The sequence below is a fragment of the Fistularia commersonii genome, chromosome 14 (genome assembly GCF_037954325.1).
Source record: "Fistularia commersonii isolate RoL2024-O1a breed Wild chromosome 14, RoL_Fcom_v1.0, whole genome shotgun sequence".
Classification (NCBI taxonomy): domain Eukaryota; kingdom Metazoa; phylum Chordata; class Actinopteri; order Syngnathiformes; family Fistulariidae; genus Fistularia; species Fistularia commersonii.
Window position 1 is genome coordinate 5,117,424 of NC_141297.1, and position 25,460 is coordinate 5,142,883.

At 42.2% G+C, this 25,460-nt stretch overlaps 1 protein-coding gene and 1 long non-coding RNA gene across 2 annotated transcripts in view; both read left to right on the top strand.

The window, feature by feature from the left end:
• The first annotated feature begins 4,959 nt into the window (after window positions 1-4,959).
• Window positions 4,960-5,862, top strand: LOC147227018 (uncharacterized). The gene is made up of 4 exons (XR_015107075.1): window positions 4,960-5,080; window positions 5,296-5,412; window positions 5,513-5,683; window positions 5,794-5,862. It is a non-coding gene; the product is annotated as an uncharacterized LOC147227018 (long non-coding RNA).
• Window positions 5,863-9,527: 3,665 nt separating this feature from the next.
• Window positions 9,528-25,460, top strand: part of LOC147227019 (uncharacterized) — a 65,431-nt gene continuing 49,498 nt past the window's right edge. The window contains exons 1-6 of the mRNA XM_086159986.1: window positions 9,528-10,507; window positions 10,622-10,781; window positions 11,107-11,171; window positions 13,689-13,804; window positions 13,975-14,140; window positions 22,972-23,145. Of these exons, the coding sequence (XP_086016112.1) occupies window positions 9,543-10,507; window positions 10,622-10,781; window positions 11,107-11,171; window positions 13,689-13,804; window positions 13,975-14,140; window positions 22,972-23,145 (1,646 nt within the window). The 5' untranslated portion in view covers window positions 9,528-9,542. The remainder of the gene's footprint in view (window positions 10,508-10,621; window positions 10,782-11,106; window positions 11,172-13,688; window positions 13,805-13,974; window positions 14,141-22,971; window positions 23,146-25,460) is intronic.

Sequence of the window (25,460 nt, forward strand, 5' to 3'; positions counted from 1 at the left end):
CCGTACGGGAATCAGCGGTGCTGCTGATCACAGTGCAGACAAGATGGAGTTGGAGAAACTGCAAGATGAGCTTAGTGAGGTCCTGCTGCAGCTAAGGTTCGACCAACTACGGGAGGTTTGTTTTCTAGCTAAGATCCCCACAGAAAAGCTGAAAAAGAAGCACTCGCTGATCAGAGCTATAAGTGAAACAATAGAAACAGTTACTGAAAAGGAAGATGAGGATGTTTCATGTGTCTTTCTGGAAGGATTAATTAAAAAGGCAAGAGAACTGAAAGAAAGTGATGACCATTCAGATAATGAGGACGGTGTAAGTCAAGGCGCTGTTGCTTTGACCAGTCTGCAGGAGCAGTATGCAGCTTTACAGCTAAGTTTCCAAACTGCAACTAGGAAGTTGGAGGAAGAAATGGCACAGCTGACTCAGAAGATGCTTCCAAAGAACCGGGCCATCGTCCAAGCTTAAACCTCACTGCTTTACCAGCAGTGCAGCCACCTGAACTGACCATCCGCAGAGAGTTTAGGATTGATGGCCAAATTGGAGAACGAGGCCAAAAAGACAAGCTTTCATACTCAAACTTGATTCATCAAATTGAAATAGGACTGAAAAGAAATCACAGTGAAGCTGAAATTATTGAAGCCGTTGTCCGAGCCATCAGTCCTGGTTTAAGCCTTCGTGACATGTTAGAGATCAAAACAGACCTCACACTCCAACAACTTCGCACCATCCTGAGGGGACATTACAAGGAGGACAGTGCGACTGATCTTTATCATCGTCTGATAAATATCACTCAAGAAAGTAATGAGTCCCCACAGAATTTTCTGTTCAGGACGACAGAGCTGAAGGAGAGACTTCTAGCCTCATCCAAAGAGTCAGGTACAGATAAACAGTATAGTGCCGAACTAATACAGAAACAGTTCTTGCGGGCTGTGTCCCCCGACCATTTCAACAGCTGTAGCAGGGATGAGGTGAGGACGTCAGTGGGGCAAATTCCAAAAGCAGACCTAAGACAGGCTCAGCAGGAGGACCCTGTAATCGGTGAAGTGCTTAAGTATGTCACCACCAACCGCTGGCCAAAAAGTGGAAAACAAGCCCGCAATAAGGGGATAGCTGTCTTATTTTGATGAGTAAACCAATCAGGATGCTCTGTGTTTAACTCGCACTATGAACAGGCACACACGCACAGTTCCACACGCACACATAGTCTCTCTCACTCTCAGTCGTGTGTGACAGCGGACACCTGAAGTGAGTGTGAAGTTGGAACAATGTTGTCTTCCAGCTCTACATAATTACTGTTCCAACATTGTCTGACATTGTGGTTTTGAGATACATCTTGTGATGCAGATTCTTGGACACATCATCAGTGATAGTACCTGGGGTCACAGGGGGTTTTGGGTCTTTCAACTTCAGACCCCCTCACCCAGGCGACCCAGCCGGGGGTGATCAGTTCCCGACCTGTGTCCAAGAAGCGCTCCTCCACGCTTTGTCCCTCTGGATCCAGAGCCATCTGGATGCCTTCTCAGCGGCCTCTGACGCTGAACAGATGGCTCTCCTTTTGCGTGCCCCTGTGACGCCCAGGAGACTGTAGGCCCTGCAGAGAGACCTCCCTGCAAAGCCCCTTCCCCCGACTTCAATGGGCAAGCATTGTGCATGCCGCCCCCTGTTGCGGCAGTCTTCCACCAGCTCAGCATACTTTTCTTTCTTTCTTCTGCTGGCTTCCTCCATTCTCTCCTCCCAGGGCACAGTCAGCTCTAACATGATGACCTGCTTGGAGGACTCTGAATGTAAGACGATGTCTGGTCTTAGGCGGGTTTCTATAATGTCCTCAGGGAACCTAAGCTGTTTGCAGAGGTCCGCCCTTAGCCGCCAGTCCTTCGCAGTTCCCAGAAGTCCTGTTTGGGTCTTTGGAAGGGGAGGAGGTTGCTCCCCGGCTCTGATGAATGTCACGCCCTGCCTCTGTGGCTGGAAGCGCTTGCTGTGGTCAATGGCAGAGTGGATGGACTCAGCAATTGCCTTAAGCACCTGGTCATGGCGCCAACGATAGCGACCTTCTACAAGTGCTTTCGGACAGCAGCTGAGGATGTGCTCCAGAGTTCCTCTTCCCTGGCACAATGTGCATGATGGCGTTTCAACCTTGCCCCAAAGGAAGAGGTTTGACGGGCAGGGCAAGACATCATAGACCGACTGAATGAGGAATTTTATGCGGAGTGGTTCAGCCCTCCACAACTCCGTCCACGAGATCTTCCTGTCCATGACTTCCTCCCATCTAGTCCATGCACCTTGCTGCCTTAGCCCAACCCACTGGCTCGCACGCTGCTCTTCGACACCAGCCCGCATCTCGAATTGGACCTGGTCCCGCCTTTCCTTGCCCTTGCGCTTCCTGCGGTGCGTAGTCGGAATAGTTCCCAGGCCTGCCCGACCAGTTGCCACGGACCCCACAAGCTCCTTGTGGAACAACCGAGCTTCTGCCTGGTCCACCGCCTCTTGCGCCTTCCATCTTCTGCCTGTCCTCACCACGATGCCGGCTTGAGCAACCTTTGGGTCCTTCGATTCGATTCTATATTCAACCAAGGACCGACTTTAATACAAAGTCCCCGTGTCAGGGACTTCGTCCCTGTGTCAGGGACTCTCTCTCACACGCACTTCAAGTGGGGGAAAAATTCTGTTCTCAAATTAATAATGCCTAATGCCTTTTACATAGCATAGACCAGTGGTTCCCAAACTACCGCCTGGGGGCCGGATACGGCCCACCTCCACATTTTGCCTGGCCCCTGAACAATACCAGAGATGCATTATGATTTTTTTTTTTCAGTCTGGCCACGTAATCGTGACTTGTACATGCATAGAACGTAACATTCTATCCCACCCTTCTGCAGTCTGTGCCTTATCTGAAACCCCTCCCTCAAAAAAAAAAAAAATCCTGGACAAAACACTGTCAAATAACACGGAATAACGGCAAAAAGATTAGGTAAGAGAAAAATAGATTCAGAATGCAGGGTGTTTAACCTGGTAGGTGTTTTTAACTTGGGAGGTGTTGGTATCAGTTGGCTTTCATGGCCTGCTTGCTTTCGGGTTTTCACAGTGAATTTGATATGAGAGAGCTGCAAACAGTTGTGTCTACAAGAAAGTTAATGTTCCTTGGTCTTTTTATCTGTGAAAACTTGAAAAGGGTTATTTGGTTATTATTTATTTTATAAATAGTGTTATTTATTTCATAAATAATGTTATTATTTCCGGAAAACAATAAATGTTTCCGTTTAGACACCTCTGCGACCGTCACACTTTTTGTTACAAACTGGCCCGGCCCCCCGTCAGAGAAGGGAAAAGTTATTTGGCCCTCGCAGGAAAAAGTTTGGGGACCCCTGGTATAGACGCTGTTTATTATTATTATTATTGCTATTATTTATGATTATGGCTGCAAAGAATCAAAACCAAGATTAGGTGAGATTTAAATGTCTTTTTCCTATAAGTATTATTGAAAAAGTCCAAACACCTTTTTGGAGTGTGTGTGTGTGTGTGTGTGTGTGTGTGCGTGGGTGCGTATGTGTGTGTGTGTGTGTGTGTTTGAAAGCTCGAGTCCTTAAATGAGTTTAAGGTCCAAAAAGAGGATTAAGCTGGCATGACATTTCTGTCAGTCATTACATGCATGTCGTTGTTGAAGATACAGTTTGTGTGCGCGCCTGTGTGAGAATGCTGAAGGCCAAACAACATTTTAGGATTCAAGGAACTTTTATTGTCATACCAACACAGCTTATGTGGTATTTAAATCTGTACAAGTGTCTTGTTCGAGCAAAAAAAAGAAAAAAAATCAAATGAAGACCAAAAAAGGGAAAAACATGAGCAAAAAGTGAACATGTAAACAAGTAAGAGGGACAATTTAGTAAGGCTGCGCTAAATTTACCTGTGAAGGAAAGAGGGTAGTTTTGTGTTATTGCACCTGTTATAGTGAAATATTGCAACTTGATTGTTTACAGTCTCTGTAGTGCAGGTCGAGAGAGAGAGAGAGAGAGGCTGTATGTGTGTGTGAGAGAGAGAGAGAGAGCGAGTGTGTATGTGTGTTTATTGCTCTGAATGCTCCTCAACCCCTGGCCTGACAGGAGCGTCTGAAACGGTCCGTGTGTGAGAAGTGTGGCGTCCTCCATGATGCGTAGTGCTCTACCTCTGCATCGTGATGTGTAAAGGTCTGAGGTGGTGGGAAGGCTGATCTTCACCCAGTGGTAGAAGCTCTTCAGGACCAGGCTCCTAAGTCCTCCTCTCCGCAGCTTCCTGAGTAAGTAGAGGCGCTGGTTGGCCTTCCTGACCACCCAGGAAGTGTTTGTGTGCATACCCAGGCACCTGCAGGTGGAGACGGTTTCCGCAGCTACTCCTTCGATGTGCAGGGGAGGGGAGGGCGCTTTTCGCTTCTGAAATCCACAACCATCTCCTTTGTTTTCTTTGCACTGATGCCAGCGGTGGGCTGTCAGGGCCTGCAAACCCTTCTCTGTTGGCCTAAAAAAATATCTGAATCACAAACGCTAATTATATTTTGTCCATGAATACTTATCAAATAATTCCAAATGGTCTGTTCACTTCCTGTCATAGCTTTTCTCCTGGTTGTCACCTCCAGACATGCATTTTCATATTAAAGCATTTAACCAATCACATATCAGTCATAATCTGTTGCCAGGCAGGGTTAAAGTCAAAGGAATGTGCCTGGGGGGGGCTGCACAGTCGGTTCTGAAAGCCCTTTACGCAAAAACACTACAACTTCCGAGAAAAAGAAAGAGTGTGTGTGTGTGTAATAGCGTTTTTATCACACAGAAAACAAGCATCAACATAGACCTCAACATCCGTGACTCGCCACAATATATATGTTGAACAGCGACAATACTCTTCAAGTGTGTGTGCGTGAGAAAGAGAGAGAGAGAGAGAGAGAGATGGACACTGACTCGGAGCAGCAGCCAAACGGAAAAAAAAACGCTTAAGCAAAACGAAAGTGAAAGGCTTCTTCTTTGCTGGCTCTCTCCAGCATTTCGTTTCAACGGCTGGTAGTCGTTTGCGCGGACTACCAGTCTCCGGTCTTCTCCGTCTGGTCTCATCTCTCCGGTAAGTGTCTCCCTGCAGGAGGACGTCCTGCGTTTCAAACGCCGTTATGAAGTAGGAATGCTGGAAACTGAGAACAAGCAGAGGGAACTCTTCTACAACTTGTTGTGCCTCAAGATCAGATCTTTTACCTTCTCCAAATGGAACGAAGCATTTATTTCATGATTCGACTGTGTTTATATATTCAAGATGTTTTCCTTTCACATTCTATTTCCCAGGATATTAGGACTTTTGCTTGAGTCTCGAGGAGATAACATCGAATTCGACCCATGTGGTACACCAGACCTCTGCGTGGCACTGATTGTGGGTAAGAAAAAGGATCAAGAAAACCTGAGGTGGGGATTAAAAAAGCCAACAGTCTCTGTTACGGAGCTTCCACGTTCTGCCCTCCCGTCGTGCACAAACAGGACCAAAGATCAGTTTGTTCATTTACAGACACGGACCAGGGAGAGTGTAGGCCTCATTGAAAATGCACCTTCATGAGGAAACACCGAGACCGATGGGCAGTGACAAACGCACACACACACACACACCCGGTGGGCGAGAGAAAGTTCTAGGAAACTGTCATAATATGGAGGCAAAAGGAGCAGGTCAAGATGTTTGCAGGTGTGGAAGAACTGTTGAACACAGTTTGGGACATTATTGGGACATTATTAAGCTTCTGTGTATTTAGTGGTTTAATGGTTTCGTATGTGCGTGCGTGTGTGTGTGTGTAGATTCTGGGATGAATGAGTGTGAGGACAGAGAGGGGGGAGTCCCTCCATCTAAAATCACTATGCATGGAGACGATGATGTCCAGACTGAAGCTCAGAGGTGAGAGGATGATCTCCAACTGTCTGTGACTGATCTCCATGTCAGAGTTCATCATTATTCACCCTCTCACTTTTGTGTTGAAGTCCTGAGCAGCAGCTCAGACCTGGACCCGGATCTGGACCCAGTTGTGTGTCCCTCAAAAGTGACTGTTCGATGGACCGGCTAATAAACTTCAAAGGTGGACGTTCCACTGATCAAAGGTCAGAATTAAAAACCAAAGAATATCGAAGTCCAGACAAACAACCTTCTATGTTTGTTCCTGATGTTGTGATCATTTGTTTGTTCGAATGTTTTATTGCTGTGAACATAGATTTTGGTAATTTAATTTTGCATTGCATGTGATTGGTGTATTTGTTATTTCTGATCATTTTGTTGCTCATGAATAATATTCTAAGTTTGAGTGAATTTTATCCTGATGTTTCAAGGCAGGTTTTCAAATCACTTTGATCATTTTATAATGAAGGAGCTTGAATCAGCAAAAATCACTCCCCCATCATTATTCATCCTCTGAATCTGGTTGTGCTGAAGCCCCAAGCAGCAGCTCAAACCCAGGCCTGGACCTGGACCTGGACCTGGATCTGGATCTGGACCTGGACCCAGCTGTGTGTCCCTCAGAAGTGACTGTTCGATGGACCGGCCATTAGACTTCAAAGGTGGACGTTCCACTGATCAAAGGTCAGATTTAAAAACCTATGTTTTGTTCTGTATTCTATGATATGTATATTACTAAATCTGTCATGATCTTATGACTGTTTATCACTCATGTTGCAATTTTCAATTTCAAATACATTCAAATTCAAATTCTCAGTTTCTGACCAGTTTGCGTTTCATCCGATGGATCCGTGTAGAAAATATGACATACGTTACAGCACTGATTTTCTGCCTTTTTTGAGCCGCGGCACTTTTTTTACATTTACAAAATCCTGGGGCACACCACCAATCAAAATGACACACAATGACACTCTAACACAGTATATATAATACATATAGTTAATAATATAGTTTTTAATATAGTTATACTCAGTGTGAAACCTGGGGCTGTTTCGATGAACACACAATGGATATCCTGGCAGTAATGGTAGAAAGACACACACAAAGCTCTTTCTCAAGCTTTACAAGCTGGCAGTATTAATGTTTCTTCCACAGTGTGTGACTTTTTTGATTTAGCTACAAGTTCAGCAGCAAGGCATCTAGCTTTGAGGGCTCTCTTGTTTACCTTTGTGGTTTTTCTCCCAAAAATTGCCCGCTATTGGATAGCTTCTCACCACACACCAAGCACAGCGGAGTCGGTGCCGTTGCATCCCCGGTGAAAGTGAATCCAAATGAAAGATAGCTTTCACTGTATTGCCTCGAGCTCACCGTCTTCTTTTTTCTTTTGACGATCTCCATCACTGTCACTCGCTCGTCTTGCTGTGGCATTGTGTCACTGACGTGATGACGTAGCGAGTGGCGTTCCATTTCTTAGGGAGAGTCGCGTCTTATAATCCAGTGCGCCCTGATAATTTTCCACGGCACACCTGACGATCTCTCACGGCGCACTGGTTGAAAATCACTGCTTGACAGGACAGGTCCTTCCCTTTTCATCACCTGCCGCCCCCTGTTGTCCAGAGAGTGATGTTACATTCTGTGGAGAGATCAGTTGCTTTTTGCCACAAAGAAGGAATGATTTGATTGTTTCAAATTTGTTGAAATGTTTAAGCCTTCATTGGTCAGATACATTTATTGCATTTACTGATGGAGTGATTCTATCAGAACACACTTCCTTTCACTCTGAGTGGGAGACTTATTCGCGGTCCCCATCTTTTCCCCCAGAGGTGATCAGTTGAGGTCAGATGTTCTCAGTGGTCCGTCTGTCCAGCAGCATCAAACACACCTGGACTCTGTACTTATGGTATGTAAATGTACAAACACCACTGTCAAGCAGAGCGACTCAAGTGACCTTCTGGTCCCAACAGTGTCAGTGCTGTACTCTGTAGACCCCAAGGGTTTTCAGTGGACCACAAAAGATCTGATGGTGTTTCTACTGCTCATGTTGACCTTCAACCCTGTTCCAGCTGCTGGAGGAGAACATGATCAGCCTCGTGAGGAAGGAGATGAAGAGAGTCCAGAGGCTCCTGACTACAGATTACCCAGAGAGCTGCTGGAGTCAGACTGAGGACGACGAGGTGCTGGTGGGTGAAGATGAAGAGAAGAGGAAGAGCAGCAGGGAGGCCTTTCTGAAGATCACACTGCACCTCCTGAGGAGAATGAAGGAGGAGGAGCTGGCTGATCGTCTGCAGAGCAGTAAGACTGGAGATTCACCTCATCTCCATTTCAAGTATTAGGATTGTCTCTGAAACCTGGAGACATCTGGACTGGCTTCAGGTCACCTGGGGATGCTTCAGCTCTCATCAGAAAGACTGGTCCACTTTTATTTCGAATATGAGAGAAAAACATCAGTGACTAATAACACATTTTAGAGTCAGTATCCAAACCTGATCTTGTGATTGGCTTAGAGTAGCTGACACTGGACCTGTTTGGTTTGGTTCTGATCAGTTCCAGTTTGTTGTTCATCATGGTTTCATCTGAGATTCTTCATCCAAGATGAAGTCATCTGACTGTCCATTTATCCACCTCCTGGAAAGGTTGAGTCTCTGCTTGTTCACAAAGTATTTATCATTTTCTTTCACATATTCAGCTTTATCTTTTGGCCTTTCAATCATCTCCAGGTCACTCGTTGTAGGTCCAGAGCTTCACACCAGTTCAGTTTTCCTTATATGACATGCGGATTCCAAGAAGTGAATGACAGACAATCACCACAATGACTCTTTCTTCTCCAGGAACTCGTGCTGCTGAGTGTCAACATGAGCTGAAGTGTAGACTGCAGAAGAACTCTCAGTGTATCTTCGAGGGGATCACCAGAGCAGGAAACCCAACTCTTCTCAATGACATCTTCACAGAGCTCTACATGACAGAGGGAGGGGCTGCAGGGGTCAACGATGAACATGAGGTCAGACAGATTGAAGCAGCATCCAGGAAGTCAACCAGACCAGAAACAACCATCAGACGAGAAGACATTTTTAAAGGCTTACCAGGAAGATATGGACCAATCAGAACAGTGCTGACAAAGGGAGTGGCTGGTATTGGGAAAACAGTCTTAACACAGAAGTTCAGTCTGGACTGGGCTGAAGACAAAGCCTGCCAGGACATACAGTTCCTGTTTCCATTCACCTTCAGAGAGCTGAATGTGCTGAAAGGGACAAAGTACAGCTTGGTGGAACTTGTTCATCTCTTCTTCACTGAAACCAAAGAAGCAGGAATCTGCCGTTTTGAAGAATATCAGGTTGCCTTCATCTTAGACGGTCTGGATGAGTGTCGACTTCCTCTGGACTTCAACAACAACAAGATCCTGACTGATGTTACAGAGTCCGCCTCAGTGGATGTGCTGCTGACCAATCTCATCAGGGGGAATCTGCTTCCCTCTGCCCGCCTCTGGATCACCACAAGACCTGCAGCGGCCAATCAAATCCCTCCGCAGTGTGTTGGCATGGTGACAGAGGTCAGAGGATTCACAGACCTCCAGAAGGAAGAGTACTTCAGGAAGAGATTCAGAGATGCAGAGCAGGCCCAAAGAGTCATGAAACACATCAAGACCTCCAGAAGTGTCCACATCATGTGCCACATCCCAGTCTTCTGCTGGATCACTGCCACAGTTCTGGAGGACGTGTTGAAGACCAGAGAGGGAGGAGAGCTGCCCAGGACCCTGACTGAGATGTACATCTATTTCCTGGTTGTTCAGGTCAAACTGATGAACACCAAGTTGAATCAAGGACCTGCTACAGATCCACACTGGAATCCAGAGAGCAAACAGATGATCTTGTCTTTAGGAAAACTGGCTTTTGAGCAGCTGCAGAAAGGCAACCTGATCTTCTATGAATCAGACCTGACAGAGTGTGACTTGGATATCAGTGCAGCCTCAGTGTACTCAGGAGTGTTCACACAGATCTTTAAAGAGGAGAGAGGACTCTACCAGGACAAGGTGTTCTGCTTTGTCCATCTCAGCGTTCAAGAGTTTCTTGCTGCTCTTCATGTCCATCTGACCTTCTTATATTCTGGTGTCGATCTGCTGTCTAAAAAACAAACATCAACGATGTTTAAAGTCTTTCAAAAGAGTCCAACTCAAACACACTTCTATCAGAATGCTGTGGAGGAGGCATTACAGAGTCCAAATGGACACCTGGATTTGTTCCTTCGTTTCCTCCTTGGTCTTTCACTGAAGACCAATCAGAAACTCCTTGGATTGGTGACTCAGGAAGGACCTCACTCAGGGACCAGTCAGGAAACAATTGGATTCATCAAGGAGAAGATCAGTGACAACTTGTCTCCAGAGAAATCCATCAATCTGTTCCACTGTTTGAATGAACTCAGAGATCATTCACTCGTGGAACAGATCCAACAGCAGCTGAGATCAGGATGTCTCTCAGTAGATCGTCTTTCTCCTGCTCACTGGTCGGCTCTGGTCTTCATCCTACTCTCATCTGATGAAGATCTGGACGTGTTTGATCTGAAGAAATACTCTGCTTCAGAGGAGGCTCTTCTGAGGTTAATGCCAGTGGTCAAGGCTTCAAAGAAATCTAAGTAAGTAAATGAAATGCTGAGTTTGTGAAGAATTTCAGTTTCCTTTTATAAATCCAAAAGAATCCAAATATGAATAATCAAAGGCATTTGTTTTCCTGGTTGATTCTTTCATAGACTGAGTGACTGTAACCTGTCAGAGAGAAGTTGTGAACGTCTGTCTTCAGTTCTCAGCTCTCAGTCCTCCAGTCTGACAGAGCTGGATCTGAGTAACAACCAGCTGAAGAATTCAGGGTTATGGATGTTGTCTGCTGGACTGGAGAGTCCACATTGTCACCTGGAGACTCTCAGGTCAGAATAAAATTTGTCTGAAAATGTATAAATTCTTCTTGATGAGGATTTTCCAGTGTCAAATACTTTTCAAAATAAGTTGCCACAAATTTATAGCTTTATATTCCAGCTATGTAACTCAGTGAATCAATATGCTATGTGAAATTCAATATTTGATTATTTTTATGTCAAGTATAATTCTTGATTTATTGTATTCATTTAGACTGGATGGCTGTAACCTGTCAGAGGGAAGTTGTGAATGTCTGTCTCCAGTTCTCAGCTCTCAGTCCTCCAGTCTGAGACACCTGGATCTGAGTAACAATAACCTGCAGGATCCAGGTCTAGAGCAGTTGTCTGTTGGACTGGAGAGTCCTCATTGTCACCTGGAGACTCTGAGGTCAGAATAAAATGTGTCTGAAAATGTATAAATTCTTCTTGATGATGATTTTCCAGTGTCAAATACTTTTTAAAATAGGTTGCCACCAATTTGTAGCTTTATATTCAAGTTATGTTACTCAGTGATTCAATGTTCCATCTAAAATTCAATATTTGACTATTATCATGTGAAGTATAATTATTGATTTGTTGTATTTATTCAGACTGAGTGACTGTAACCTGTCAGAGGGAAGTTGTGAACGTCTGTATTCAGTTCTCAGCTCTCAGTCCTCCAGTCTGAGACACTTGGATCTGAGTAACAACCGGCTAGACGATTCAGGGATAAAGCTGCTGTGTGCCGGACTTCAGAGTCCAAATTGTCACCTGGAGACTCTCAGGTCAGAATAAAATTTGTCTGAAAATGTATAAATTCTTCTTGATGAGGATTTTCCAGTGTCAAATACTTTTCAAAATAAGTTGCCACAAATTTATAGCTTTATATTCCAGCTATGTAACTCAGTGAATCAATATGCTATGTGAAATTCAATATTTGATTATTTTTATGTCAAGTATAATTCTTGATTTATTGTATTCATTTAGACTGAGTGACTGTAACCTGTCAGAGGGAATTTGTGAACGTCTGTCTTCAGTTCTCAGCTCTCAGTCCTCCAGTCTGAGAGACCTGGATCTGAGTAACAATTACCTGCGGGATTCAGGTGTAAAACATTTGTCTGCTGGACTGGAGAGTCCAAATTGTCACCTGGAGACTCTCAGGTCAGAATAAAATGTGTCTGAAAATGTATAAAGTATTCTTGATGATGATTTTCCAGTGTCAAATACCTTTTAAAATAGCTTGCCACAAATTTGTAGCTTTCTTTTCAAGTTACTGACTCAAAGTGATTCAACGTGCCATCTAAAATTCAATATTTGACTATTATCATGTGAAGTATAATTATTCATTTATTGTATTTATTCAGACTGAGTGGCTGTAGACTGTTCCTGGGAATTTGTGGACGTCTGTCTTCAGTTCTCAGCTCTCAGTCCTCCAGTCTGAGACACCTGGATCTGAGTAACAACCAGCTGGAGGATTCAGGTGTAAAGCAGTTGTCTGCTGGACTGGAGAGTCCTCATTGTCACCTGGAGATTCTCAGGTCAGAATAAAATTGTCAAAAAATCTATAAAGTATTCTTAATAAGGATTTTCCAGTGTCAAATACTTTTTAAAAAATGTTGTCACAAATTCATAGCTTTACATTCAACTTTCAAGTTACTCAAAATGATTCAATGCGCTATGTAAAATTCAATATTTGACTATTTTCATGTCAAGTATAATTTTTCATTTATTGTATTTATTCAGACTGAGTGGCTGTAAACTGTCAGCGAGAAGTTGTGAACGTCTGTCTTCAGTTCTCAGCTCTCAGTCCTCCAGTCTGAGACACCTGGATCTGAGTAACAACCAGCTGAAGGATTCAGGGATAAAGCTGCTGTGTTTCGGACTTCAGAGTCCACATTGTCACCTGGTAACTCTCAGGTAAACATATTGCTACTTGAGAAACTGAAAAGGGTCTTTGTGAAGACTATTATGGTAAATGGAATTGTATTCAAACTTCATATACACTTCTGATCCAAAATTTGCAACCGTGATATTTACAGGTTATACTGAATTTGCTGGTCAGGTCAGTGATTTTTTTTTCAAATGATGGATGCCAAAATAAATAGAAAACTCTGAGGTCAGAATATTGCAGGTTTTTTTTAACATGACAAAGGTTTTTCATGAGATTATTAGCCAGTGTCATATTTTGTTTAAAAAATCTCCAAATTATAATTATATTCAAAGTAACATTACTATAAGGCAATGAAATGAAAATGCTGTCTCTAATTTCTTGAAATCTTTTGTTGGTGGTTCGCTGGCATGAATCTAACGTTACTAAATAACTTGTTGTACAAACAGCATTTCTCTCATAGCACATTAGATTCAAGCAAAATGTTCTGACTACAAAAATTGATCAAAGAAAGCCACGTTAAATACACTGGTTCCTCTGCTGCAACTCAACATCTTTTCAGTAGAACTGACACATTCAGGGAACTCATGCTGATGGAACCCTCTTCCCTTCCTCTTTCGTCTCGTCCCAGAAGCCCGAGTAGATTCACACAAACTGTCATCTGGAAATACCAACTATGGAGTTATTTGACAAGATTAACCAAGGAACGTAGCTGAAACAGGGCTGGGTCCTGGCTGAACAATTTGACAGATATCTTGATAGACTATCATAATCATGTCACCAATGACCTGAGACTGGAATAGCTCAGACAAAAAAAATATTTAAAAAAGTAGTTTAATGTGCCCATCTTGCTCAGGTCCAGGTCCCTGTAGAACAGATCGCTAGATAGACTATCAGAATTGTCTCACCAGTGCCCTGAATCTAGTTCATGTTTGTCGACACAAAATGTAACACAATGGGTTCAGGAAAACCATAATTAAAAGAAACAAGAAAACTAACATTCCACAGTCTGGTATAATTATTTAAATATCTCTTCAGGTTGATGGACTGTAACCTGTCAAAGGGAAGTTGTGAACATCTGTCCTCAGTTCTCAGCTCTCAGTCCTCCAGTCTGACAGAGCTGGATCTCAGTAACAACGACCTGCAGGATTCAGGTGTAAAGCAATTGTCTGCTGGACTGGAGAGTCCACATTGTCACCTGGAAACCCTCAGGTCAGTAAACACTTTATTTGAAGTATTCATTTTATCTCAAGGCTACTATATATTTTTCTATGATTATTCTCGTCACATGATGATCTTCAATGTCTCCTTTCCAGTCTCTCAGGTTGTCTGATCACAGAAGAAGGTTGTTCTTCTCTGGCCTCAGCTCTGAACTCCAACCCGTCCCATCTGAGACAGCTGGACCTGAGCTTCAACCATCCGGGAGACTCAGGAGTGAAGCTGCTGTCTGCTGGACTGGAGGATCCACACTGGAGGCTGGAGACGCTCATGTATGAATTCAAGAACTTAAATACTGAATATGCATAAACATAAAACAACAGTTTTCAACAAGAATTAACATAAATATAGAAATATTTGATTTCAGATGTCTGAAGAGGTTCTCAGTCATCCAGGTCATGGTGAATTCTTATCAAAATCTTCTTGTTGTGGCAACTGGACTTGAATTTCTTTACTTGAAGATGTTTCACCCTTCATCCACCTCATCATGCACCCTCTGAACAGCCAGGAAAGATTCACCACCAGAACCCCAGTAACTTCTGCATGAGCCTCAGATCATGTGATCCAACAGGTTTCACTCCTTTAACTTTACCTTTTCACACTTCAGTCCAGGTAATCCCAGAAAAGTTGCTCTTTTGTCCCAACGAATGACACCACCATTAGCATAAGAACCTCCTTAGATGCTCCTTAGATTTTTGTGCCGATCACCTCATCTTCTTCTTCTTCTTCTTCTTCTTTCGGCTTTTCCCGTTTGGGGTCGCCACAGCGAGTCAACTTTCTCCATCTAACCCTATTCTCTGTATCTTCCTCTCTCCTCATACATTTAAATAACAAGCCACCATAACCTAGACCACCCAAAACCCAAGCAGTTAAACTCGCAAACTCTCCACAGGTCGTTAGCACTGAAGAAGCCTCTCAGATGAAGTGTGAAACATCTTCAAGTGAAGAAATTCAAGTCCAGTAGCCATGTGAGATGCGGTTCTGGAATAGAATTTGCCCCCAATCCTTGAGTTTTACTTACCTGATCTAAATAAAAACACACTGCTGTGTTGATCCCTCACATCAGCAGGTCCAGATATGAAGCCTTTGTTTGCAAAGCTGAAATAGTGGCTGTATTTAGGTTTCACCGCTCAAAAGGAGAAAACAAGTTTTGAAAAACAGGTGATGAGATTCTTGTGTTTCTTCCTCCAGGGTGGACCATGGTGGAGAGCACAGGTTAAAACCTGGTCTGAGGAAGTGTAAGTGTGGATTTTCACTTGATTCATGACAATTAAACACAATCAGCTTTGAGTGAAACACAGAGCTGATAGTTGAGGTGTTTCGTGGTTAAATCAGGGTTAACAGTAGATGACTGACAGCGTGGACATCATTCGACTTTACAGAGAGTCACATCTCAGGGTTTCAAGGAAAATTAATCCAAGAGATGATTCAAATGATTCATTATTTTTGTGTCTTCTATTCTCTATCAGATTGGTGTGAACTCACATTGGACTCAAACACTGCAGACAGACGTCTGAAGCTGTCTGACAACAGGACAGTGACAGGTGTAGAAGAACAACAACCATATCCTGATCATCCAGAGAGATTTGACCACTGGCCTATGTTGCTGTGTAGAAATGGTTTGACTGGTCGCTGTTACTGGGAGGTGGAGTGGACAGGACGTGTTCATGTAGCAGTGACTTACAGAGGAATCAGAAGGAAAGGATTGTGGAGGCACATGTTTGGATGGAACAACCAGTCGTGGAATCTGTTCTGCTCTGCCAGTGGTTACAATGTGTATCACAATAACACAGTGACAACTATCTCGTCCCCTGTTGTCTCTAACAGAGTTGCAGTGTTTGTAGACTGTCCTGCTGGCATTCTGTCCTTCTACAGCGTCTTCTCTCACAAACTGATTCACCTCCACAGCTTCCACACCACATTTACCCAACCTCTTCATCCTGGGTTTAGAATTGATTCTGGTTCCTCAGTGTCTCTATGTTGTTTGCAGGAGGGAGAGTCTTTAATCTGAACATCAGTCTTGCAACTCAGCTGTTAGGTCCCAAAACTCAGTATGAATGCTGTATTTTTCGGTATCTCGACCAGAACACGTCAAGTTTAGCTAATGTTGTGTTGTATGTATCACTGAAGTGACCAAATTAAGGGCTTCAATCTTTTTTAACTTTAAAGTATAAACCATCAACATCCTGGTAACATTATATCAAAATATTTATTTGACCATATGTTGATTTTGGCAGTCGTGCAGGGGTTTCTTTTCTTTGTTTTTTGATATTGTAAAACAGTAGATTATGATATTGTTTATTCCAGACCACTATAGCACTCTATCAAAGTCAACTGTAGTTAGTGATGGGACGAGCGACACAGGTGCGTCAGCACTGAGCCGAGAGCCCAAGAGTGAAACCCCGTATCGGTGCGTGTATTGATTTAAGAAAGAATCATGTGACCGATACAGGAACTGTATCGTTTGGATGTGCCGCGCCAAAGTGTGTTTAACATGTCGTGGGTTTGTTGGATGGAGTTTTGCGTCATTATGGATCATTCTAAGAAGTTTTCCCCAGTGAGGAATAATTTTGATCTTGTGACGCCAAACAAGGTCAATCTTTTTCTCCTTTGAGCATTGTTTACTGTTATATACTATTTTTTACGGTGGCGCATGTAATATTTCTCAGTTCGAGAGATGTACCGTGTGTACAATGACGATCAGCAGGACGTTGGAACGGGTGGTCGCTTTAATGGCAGAGCATATTCCAGAGTGAGAAGTAGAAGAAGTCTAAGAATACGAAGTCTGAGAAGTAGAAGAAGAAGTGGAGTATCGGTTGGGTGATACCGCTTATATAGTATACGTATCATTGACATTAAAGCATCAACATCAGGGGATCAACATTTAAAGCAACAACATATTCCTACGGAATATTACAGCGCATTGCACTCATTTAGTCAGTTTATCAAGTGAATGACCTGTGATACATATGATAGTCAGTTAAAGAGCCTTACAGTTGCTTTATTCATTTTATCTCGTAAAGGCTATCTCTAAGGCTGGGGAGCTGGTGTCTAAGAGGAGAAATTGCCTTGGAGCAAAGACACTCCAAAAACGTTTGTTCCTCAATAAAAATTCATAAACTAATCACTTTTTTGTCTTTTATTTCATATGATTTAACAGTTAAGTTAACAAAAATGTGTACATAAGTTAAAAATTGTAACTCTGATTTGTAACTCAAATTTGCTATATTTTACATACTAACTCAGTTTAGCATTTACATAGACAAGGAATTTCTTTACCTGCAATGATTTTATAACTACTGCAGGAGTCACTATTGGGTGACCAACACAGTATCAATACAGAGCTGACACAGTTTGTATAGTGTGTCAATACACTCCTTGAGGTATCATCGTCCCATCACTACCTTTGGGTCCACGGCCATCAGACTTCACTCTGCCATCTATGTATTTGTAGATGTCTTTTGCTATCTTTTAATTGTCTTCTAATTGTCTCTCTATTTATATTCATATTTATTGATACTATAACGGTCATGCTTCTGTGACAAAAGAATTACCCCTACAGGGATCAATAAGATACTTCTTATCTTAACATAGGGTAACTTGACAGAACACGATGACTCTATTTGTCAGGTCACTTGGCTTTTTACACCTGCATACATTCTCGTATCAGTTTCACCCCATTTTTTCTCTCACATGGTCATGAAATCAAGGTGACAAGGAAGTACAGAGGTTGTTGTTAAGTTGTGGAAGCGTGGATTTTAAAGTGAAGAGATGCTGAAGAAATCCGCCTCCATCCTGTTGTCTCTCCAGCTTGAGATCAGTCCAACCACCACTCATCGAACCCACAGGTTACACTAATTTCACACCAGATATCAAGCGTACAGGTAAGCCAGCATTGTTGGAGGTGAAAGCTATTGAATATGTCCATGAAGAAATTAACTCTATTTCTAAAAATACCTTCATTTTGTCATTTTTGAGGAATTGTCCATTGTTAGCTTGGCAGGTGATTGGTAACTCAAGGTTTGCCATGTTCAGGAGGCAGGGACCGGCACGTTAACTTAGAATCTGAGCTGACTTCCAATGTAGCTCTCTGCTAATCTCTTTTGCAAACTTCAACCGTCTTTGAACATGAACATGTCAAAGGCTGTCTGCCTCTGGTCCAGAGGAAAGGGAATAACTCTGAGAGAAACATCTGAATCAGGTTCAACTGGTTTTCACGTCACTCAGGAATCACATGAAAATCTAGATACCAAACACTGCAGGATTTGAAGTTATGACTTCATTCCAAGAAGACTCCAGGAGACAGCAGGACCGCAAGGGAGAGAGAGCAGTATTTGGTCTCGACATGACGGAGGAGTTTCTGCAAGTCGACCCGGAGGGAGTTTAGCGGGTGAGAACCCTAGCAGAGAAATCTGCAAAATGTCAGAATTTGATCACTTGGATCACGTTTTATGATTTTGTGTTTCATTTTGATCTTCGGACTCTGGAGGACGTCCTGGTTCTTCACAGGAAATGTTTTAAAATGGCCTGTTTATTTTTTTAGATGTCTTTGTAAATTGCAGCATGTCAAGGGATCTTTCTAAGTGTTTTTAGTTTAATACTGTGATACTATGAATTACACAATGTGTTTTGGTGCTTAGTGTGGTTTTTAAAACACAGTAATTGTATCCGGCTGATGAATCAGCCTTTTCTTACAGAAATAAAAAAAGACATTTTAAACATGTACTGGTTTTGTTTGGTTTGTCGTTGAAGACAAATTAAAATCTGCCCCTACTAAAGTATAAAAGAAGAAATGCCTTCATGGCCACATTCAGTTCTTTTGACCACACAAGGAACAGCACCAGGGAGCAGTTGGGAGTTCAGTGTGTAGCTCAACAACACTTTGACAGGCTAGGAGGAACCGGGAATCGGACCAGGAATGTTCAGGTCCAAGGACGACTGCTCAAACCCCCCTGAACCATGTTGCCTCATATATATATATATTCTAGGTGCCAGTTTGATCAAATCAAAATATGAATCCAGGAAGTGCCAGAACTGGTGCCACAGCATTCATTCACCCAGCTTAGTTTTGTTTTGACAGGTTGTGATGCAGGATGAAGGTTCTGAAGTATGAACTGTCAAAATAAAACAGGAAGTGAGGAGAGGAAGAAACAGAGACAGAAGATAACACATGAAAAAGTGTAACAACAAATAAAATAAAGACTTTGCCATGAATGAGTGTGAGCACAGAGAGGAGGGAGTCCTTCCATCTAAAATCGTTCTGCATGGAGACGATGATGTCCAGACTGAAGCTCAGAGGTGAGAGGATGATCTCCAACTGTCTGTGACTGATCTCCATGTCAGAGCTCATCATTATTCACCCTCTCACTTTTGTGTTGAAGTCCTGAGCAGCAGCTCAGACCTGGACCCAGTTGTGTGTCCCTCAGAAGTGACTGTTCGATGGAGCAGCCAATAGACTTCAAACATGGACGTTCCACTGATCAAAGGTCAGAATTAAAAACCAAAGAATATTGAAGTCCAGACAAACAACCTTCTATGTTTGTTCCTGATGTTGTGATAATTTGCTTGTTCGAATGTTTTATTGCTATGAACGTAGATTTTGGTAATTTAATTTTGCATTGCATGTGATTGATGTATTTGTTATTTCTGATCATTTTGTTGCTCATGAATAAAATTCTAAGTTTGAGTGAATTTTATCCTGATGTTTCAAGGCAGGTTTTCAAATTACTTTGATCATTTTATGATGAATGTGCTTGAATCAGCAAAAATCACTCCCCAATCATTATTCATCCTCTGAATCTGGTTGTGCTGAAGCCCCAAGCAGCAGCTCAAACCCGGACCTGGACCTGGATCTGGATCTGGATCTGGATCTGGATCTGGATCTGGATCAGGACCCAGCTGTGTGTCCCTCGGAAGTGACGGTTTGATGGACCGGCCAATGGACTTCAAAGGTGGACGTTCCACTGATCCAAGGTCAGATTTAAAAACCTAAATTGCTCGACCTCCAGACAAACTGCCTTCTATGTTTTGTTCTATATTCTATGATATGTATATTACTAACTCTGTCATGATCTTATGACTGTTTATCACTCATGTTGCAATTTTCAATTTCAAATACAAATTCTCACTTTCTGACCAGTTTGCATTTCATCCAATGGATCCGTGTAGAAAACATGACATACGTTACAGGACAGGTCCTTCCCTTTTCATCACCTGGCGCCTCCTGTTGTCCAGAGAGTGATGTTACATTCTGTGGAAAGATCACTTTTTGCCACAAAGATGTTTCAAATTTGTTGAAGTGTTTAAGCTTTCAGTTGTCAGATACATTTATTGCATTTACTGATGGAGGGATTCTATCAGGATGTAGAAGAAGTGAAATTTGTGTCAATCAGACAGTGAGGTGTTAAACCAACATGAGTTTTATGTTTGGGACAATTTGGGAAATGACTCTTACTCTTTTCCTGACTCTACATGTAGAGTGATGTTTGGATGGTATACAGGATATTTGATTGCAATTTTTAAAATTTCTTGCAAATTAAATTTTGTGGTTTATCAATTATGATGTTCTTATTCAGCCAAGACTGTACATACCCTTACCTTTATATTTGAGGATATAATTGTAATGCTGGTTTTTCTGTTTTTAGTTGAGACTTACTGGTTTCTCTCAGTAATGGTCAAGTTCAATAAGAGAGTTTAGAATCAAAGATACCTGGTCGGAGATGGAATGAAAGATTTGGTCCAGAAATGCTGACTCTAGATGATCTACCAAAGGGGTTTCAGACAAATCTGTAGCACAAAGACAATGGAATTAAATCCAAGACTCAGGGAGTCCATTTGAATTGAAAAAAGTCTAATCTGCTAAGGTTCAGGCTCAGAAATAAAATAAGATGTTGCTGAGAAGATGAAACTCAGAACTTTAAAAATAAAAGAATAATGTTGGGAAATCGGATTAGGGGAGAAAAGTCTATAAAATAGCAAAGTCCAGTTAATATGACAAGATTTTAACACAATACCGTGTTTGATAAAAAAATCCAGGTTTGGCCTTTTACAATAAAAAACAACCTTCGAATGGAAAATAGAACACCATTTAACCCGGATTCATTGTTTTGAGAACACACTTCCTTTCACTCTGAGTGAGAGAATTACTCGTGGTCTCCATAGTTTCCCCAAGAGGTGATCAGCTGCAGTCAGATGTTCTCAGTGGTCCGTCTGTCCAGCAGCATCAAACACACCTGGATGAGACACCAGTCTGAGACACCTGGATCTGAGTAACAACCAGCTGAAGAATTCAGGGTTATGGATGTTGTCTGCTGGACTGGAGAGTCCCCAATGTCACCTGGAGACTCTCAGGTCAGAATAAAATTTGTCTGAAAATGTATAAAGTATTCTTGATGATGATTTTCCAGTGTCAAATACTTTTCAAAATAAGTTGCCACAAATTTATAGCTTTATATTCCAGCTATGTAACTCAGTGAATCAATATGCTATGTGAAATTCAATATTTGATTATTTTTATGTCAAGTATAATTCTTGATTTATTGTATTCATTTAGACTGGATGGCTGTAACCTGTCACTGGGAATTTGTGAACGTCTGTCTTCAGTTCTCAGCTCTCAGTCCTCCAGTCTGAGACACCTGGATCTGAGTTACAACCAGCTGGAGGATTCAGGGATAAAGCTGCTGTGTGTCCGACCTCAGAGTCCAAATTGTCACCTGGTAACTCTCAGGTAAACATTTTGCCATTTGAGAAACTGAAAAAGGTCTTTGTGAAAACTATTAACCTTCTCCAGGCAGATGTTGCAGATTTGCGACAGCTAAATGCTACTTAGCTAATTACGCCACAACTTAATTTGAGCCTGAGAGGGTTAATGGAAAATGGAATTGTATTCAAACTTCATATACACTTCCGATTCAAATTTTGCAACCTTAACATTTATAGGTTATACTGAATTTGCTGGTCAGTGATCTTTTTTTTTTTTTTTCAAATGATGGATGGCAAAAGAAATAGAAAACTCTGAGGTCACTATATAGCGGGTTTTTTTTTTACATGACAAAGATTTTTCATGAGATTATTAGCCAGTGTCATATTTTGTTTAAAAAATCTCCAAATTATAATTATATTCAAAGTAACATTACTATAAGGCAATGAAATGAAAATGCTGTCTCTAATTTCTTGAAATCTTTTGTTGGTGGTTCGCTGGCATGAATCTAATGTTACTAAATAACTTGTTGTACAAACAGCATTTCTCTCAGAGCACATTAGAATCAAGCAAAATGTTCTGGCTACAAAAATTGATCAAAGAAAGCCACGTTAAATACACAGGTTCCTCTGCTGCAACTCAACATCTTTTCAGTAGAACTGACACATTCAGGGAACTCATGCTGATGGAACCCTCTGCCCTTCCTCTTTCGTCTCGTCCCAGAAGCCCGAGTAGATTCACACAAACTGTCATCTGGAAATACCAACTATGGAGTCATTTGACAAGATTAACCAAGGAATGTAGCTGAAACAGGGCTGGGTCCTGGCTGAACAATTTGACAGATATCTTGATAGACTATCATAATCATGTCACCAATGACCTGAGACTGGAATAGCTCAGACAAAAAAATATTAAAAAAAGTAGTTTAATGTGCCCATCTTGCTCAGGTCCAGGTGCCTGCAGAACAGATCGCTAGATAGACTATCATAATTGTCTCACCAGTGCCCTGAATCTAGTTCATGTTTTTCAACACAAAATGTAACGCAGTTTGTGCAGGAAAACCATAATTAAAAGAAACGGGAAAACTAACATTCCACAGTCTGGTATAATTATTTAAATATCTCTTCAGGTTGATGGACTGTAACCTGTCAAAGGGAAGTTGTGAACATCTGTCCTCAGTTCTCAGCTCTCAGTCCTCCAGTCTGACAGAGCTGGATCTGAGTTACAATAACCTGCAGGATTCAGGTGTAAAGCAGTTGTCTGCTGGACTGGAGAGTCCACATTGTCACCTGGAAACCCTCAGGTCAGTAAACACTTTATTTGAAGTATTTATTTTATTTGGCTGCTCTATATTTTTCTATGATTATTCTCGTCACATGATGATCTTCAATGTCTCCTTTCCAGTCTCTCAGGTTGTCTGATCACAGAAGAAGGTTGTTCTTCTCTGGCCTCAGCTCTGAACTCCAACCCGTCCCATCTGAGACAGCTGGACCTGAGCTTCAACCATCCGGGAGACTCAGGAGTGAAGCTGCTGTCTGCTGGACTGGAGGATCCACACTGGAGGCTGGAGACGCTCAGGTATGAATTCAAGAACTTAAATACTGAATATGCATAAACATAAAACAACAGTTTTCAACAACAATTAACATAAATATAGAAATATTCGATTTCAGATGTCTGAGAGGTTCTCAGTCATCCAGGTCATGGTGAATTCTTATCAAAATCTTCTTGTTGTGGCAACTGGACTTGAATTTCTTTACTTTAAGATGTTCCACCACTTGTCCACCTCATCATGCACCCTCTGAACAGCCAGGAAAGATTCACCACCAGAACCCCAGTAACTTCTGCATGAGCCTCAGTTCATGTGTTCCAACAGGTTTCACTCCTTTAACTTTACCTTTTCACACTCCAATCCAGGTAATCCCAGAAAAGTTGCTCTTGTGTCCCAACGAACGGCAGCCACGTTAGCATAGAACACCCTTCGACCAAGTTTCGGAGTTTCTGCCGATCACCTCATACATTTAAATAACAAGCCACCATAACCTAGACCCACCCAAAACCGTGGCAGTTAAATTTGCAAACTCTCCACAGGTCATTAGAACTGAAGAAGCCTCTCAGATGAAGTGTGAAACATCTTCCAGTGAAGAAATTCAAGTCCAGTAGCCATGTGAGATGCGGTTCTGGAGTAGAATTTGCCCCCAATCCTTGAGTTTTACTTACCTGATCTAAATAAAAACACACTCCTGTGTTGATCCCTCACATCAGCAGGCCTTTGTTTGCAAAGCGGAAATAGTGGCTGTATTTAGGTTTCACCGCTCAAAAGGAGAAAACAAGTATTGAAAAACAGGAGATGAGATTCTTGTGTTTCTTCCTCCAGGGTGGACCATGGTGGAGAGCACAGGTTAAAACCTGGTCTGAGGAAGTGTAAGTGTGGATTTTCTCTTGATTCATGACAATTAAACACAATCAGCTTTGAGTGAAACACAGAGCTGATAGTTGAGGTGTTTAGTGGTTAAATCAGGGTTAACAGTAGATGACTGACAACCTGGACATCATGAGACTTTACAGAGAGTCACATCTCAGGGTATCAAGGAAAATTAATCCAACAGATGATTCAAATGATTCATTATTTTTGTGTCTTGTATTCTCTATCAGATTGGTGTGAACTCACATTGGACTCAAACACTGCAGACAGACATCTGAAACTGTCTGACAACAGGACAGTGACAGGCGTAGAAGAAGAACAACCATATCCTGATCATCCAGAGAGATTTGACCACTGGCCAATGTTGCTGTGTAGAAATGGTTTGACTGGTCGCTGTTACTGGGAGGTGGAGTGGAGAGGAAGTGTTTATGTAGCAGTGACTTACAGAGGAATCAGAAGGAAAGGATTGTGGAGGCACATGTTTGGATGGAACGACCAGTCGTGGAGTCTGTTCTGCTCTGCCAGTGATTACGAAGTCCATCACAATAACACAGTGACAACTATCTCGTCCCCTGTTGTCTCTAACAGAGTTGCAGTGTTTGTAGACTGTCCTGCTGGCATTCTGTCCTTCTACAGCGTCTTCTCTCACAAACTGATTCACCTCCACACCTTCAACACCACATTTACCGAACCTCTTCATCCTGGGTTTCAAGTCGGTTCTGGTTCCTCAGTGTCTCTATGTTGTTTGCAGGAGGGAGAGTCTTTAATCTGAACATCAGTCTTGCAACTCAGCTGTTAGGTCCCAAAACTCAGTATGAATGCTGTATTTTTCGGTACCTCGACCAGAACACGTCAAGTTTAGCTAATGTTGTGTTGTATGTATCACTGAAGTGACAAAATTAAGGGCTTCAATCTTTTTTAACTTTAAAGTATAAACCATCAACATCCTGGTAACATTATATCAAAATATTTATTTGACCATATGTTGATTTTGGCAGTCGTGCAGGGGTTTCTTTTCGTTTTTGATAGTGTAAAACAGTAGATTATGATATTGTTTATTCCAGACCACTATAGCACTCTATCAAAGTCATCTGTAGTTAGTGATGGGACGAGCGACACAGGTGCGTCAGCACTGAGCCGAGAGCCCAAGAGTGAAACCCCGTATCGGTGCGTGTATTGATTTAAGAAAGAATCATGTGACCGATACAGGAACTGTATCGTTTGGATGTGCCGCGCCAAAGTGTGTTTAACATGTCGTGGGTTTGTTGGATGGAGTTTTGCGTCATTATGGATCATTCTAAGAAGTTTTCCCCCGTGAGGAATAATTTTGATCTTGTGACACCAAACAAGGTAAATCTTTTTCTCCTTTGAGCATTGTTTACTGTTATATACTATTTTTTACGGTGGCGCATGTAATATTTCTCAGTTCGAGAGATGTACCGTGTGTACAATGACGATCAGCGGGACG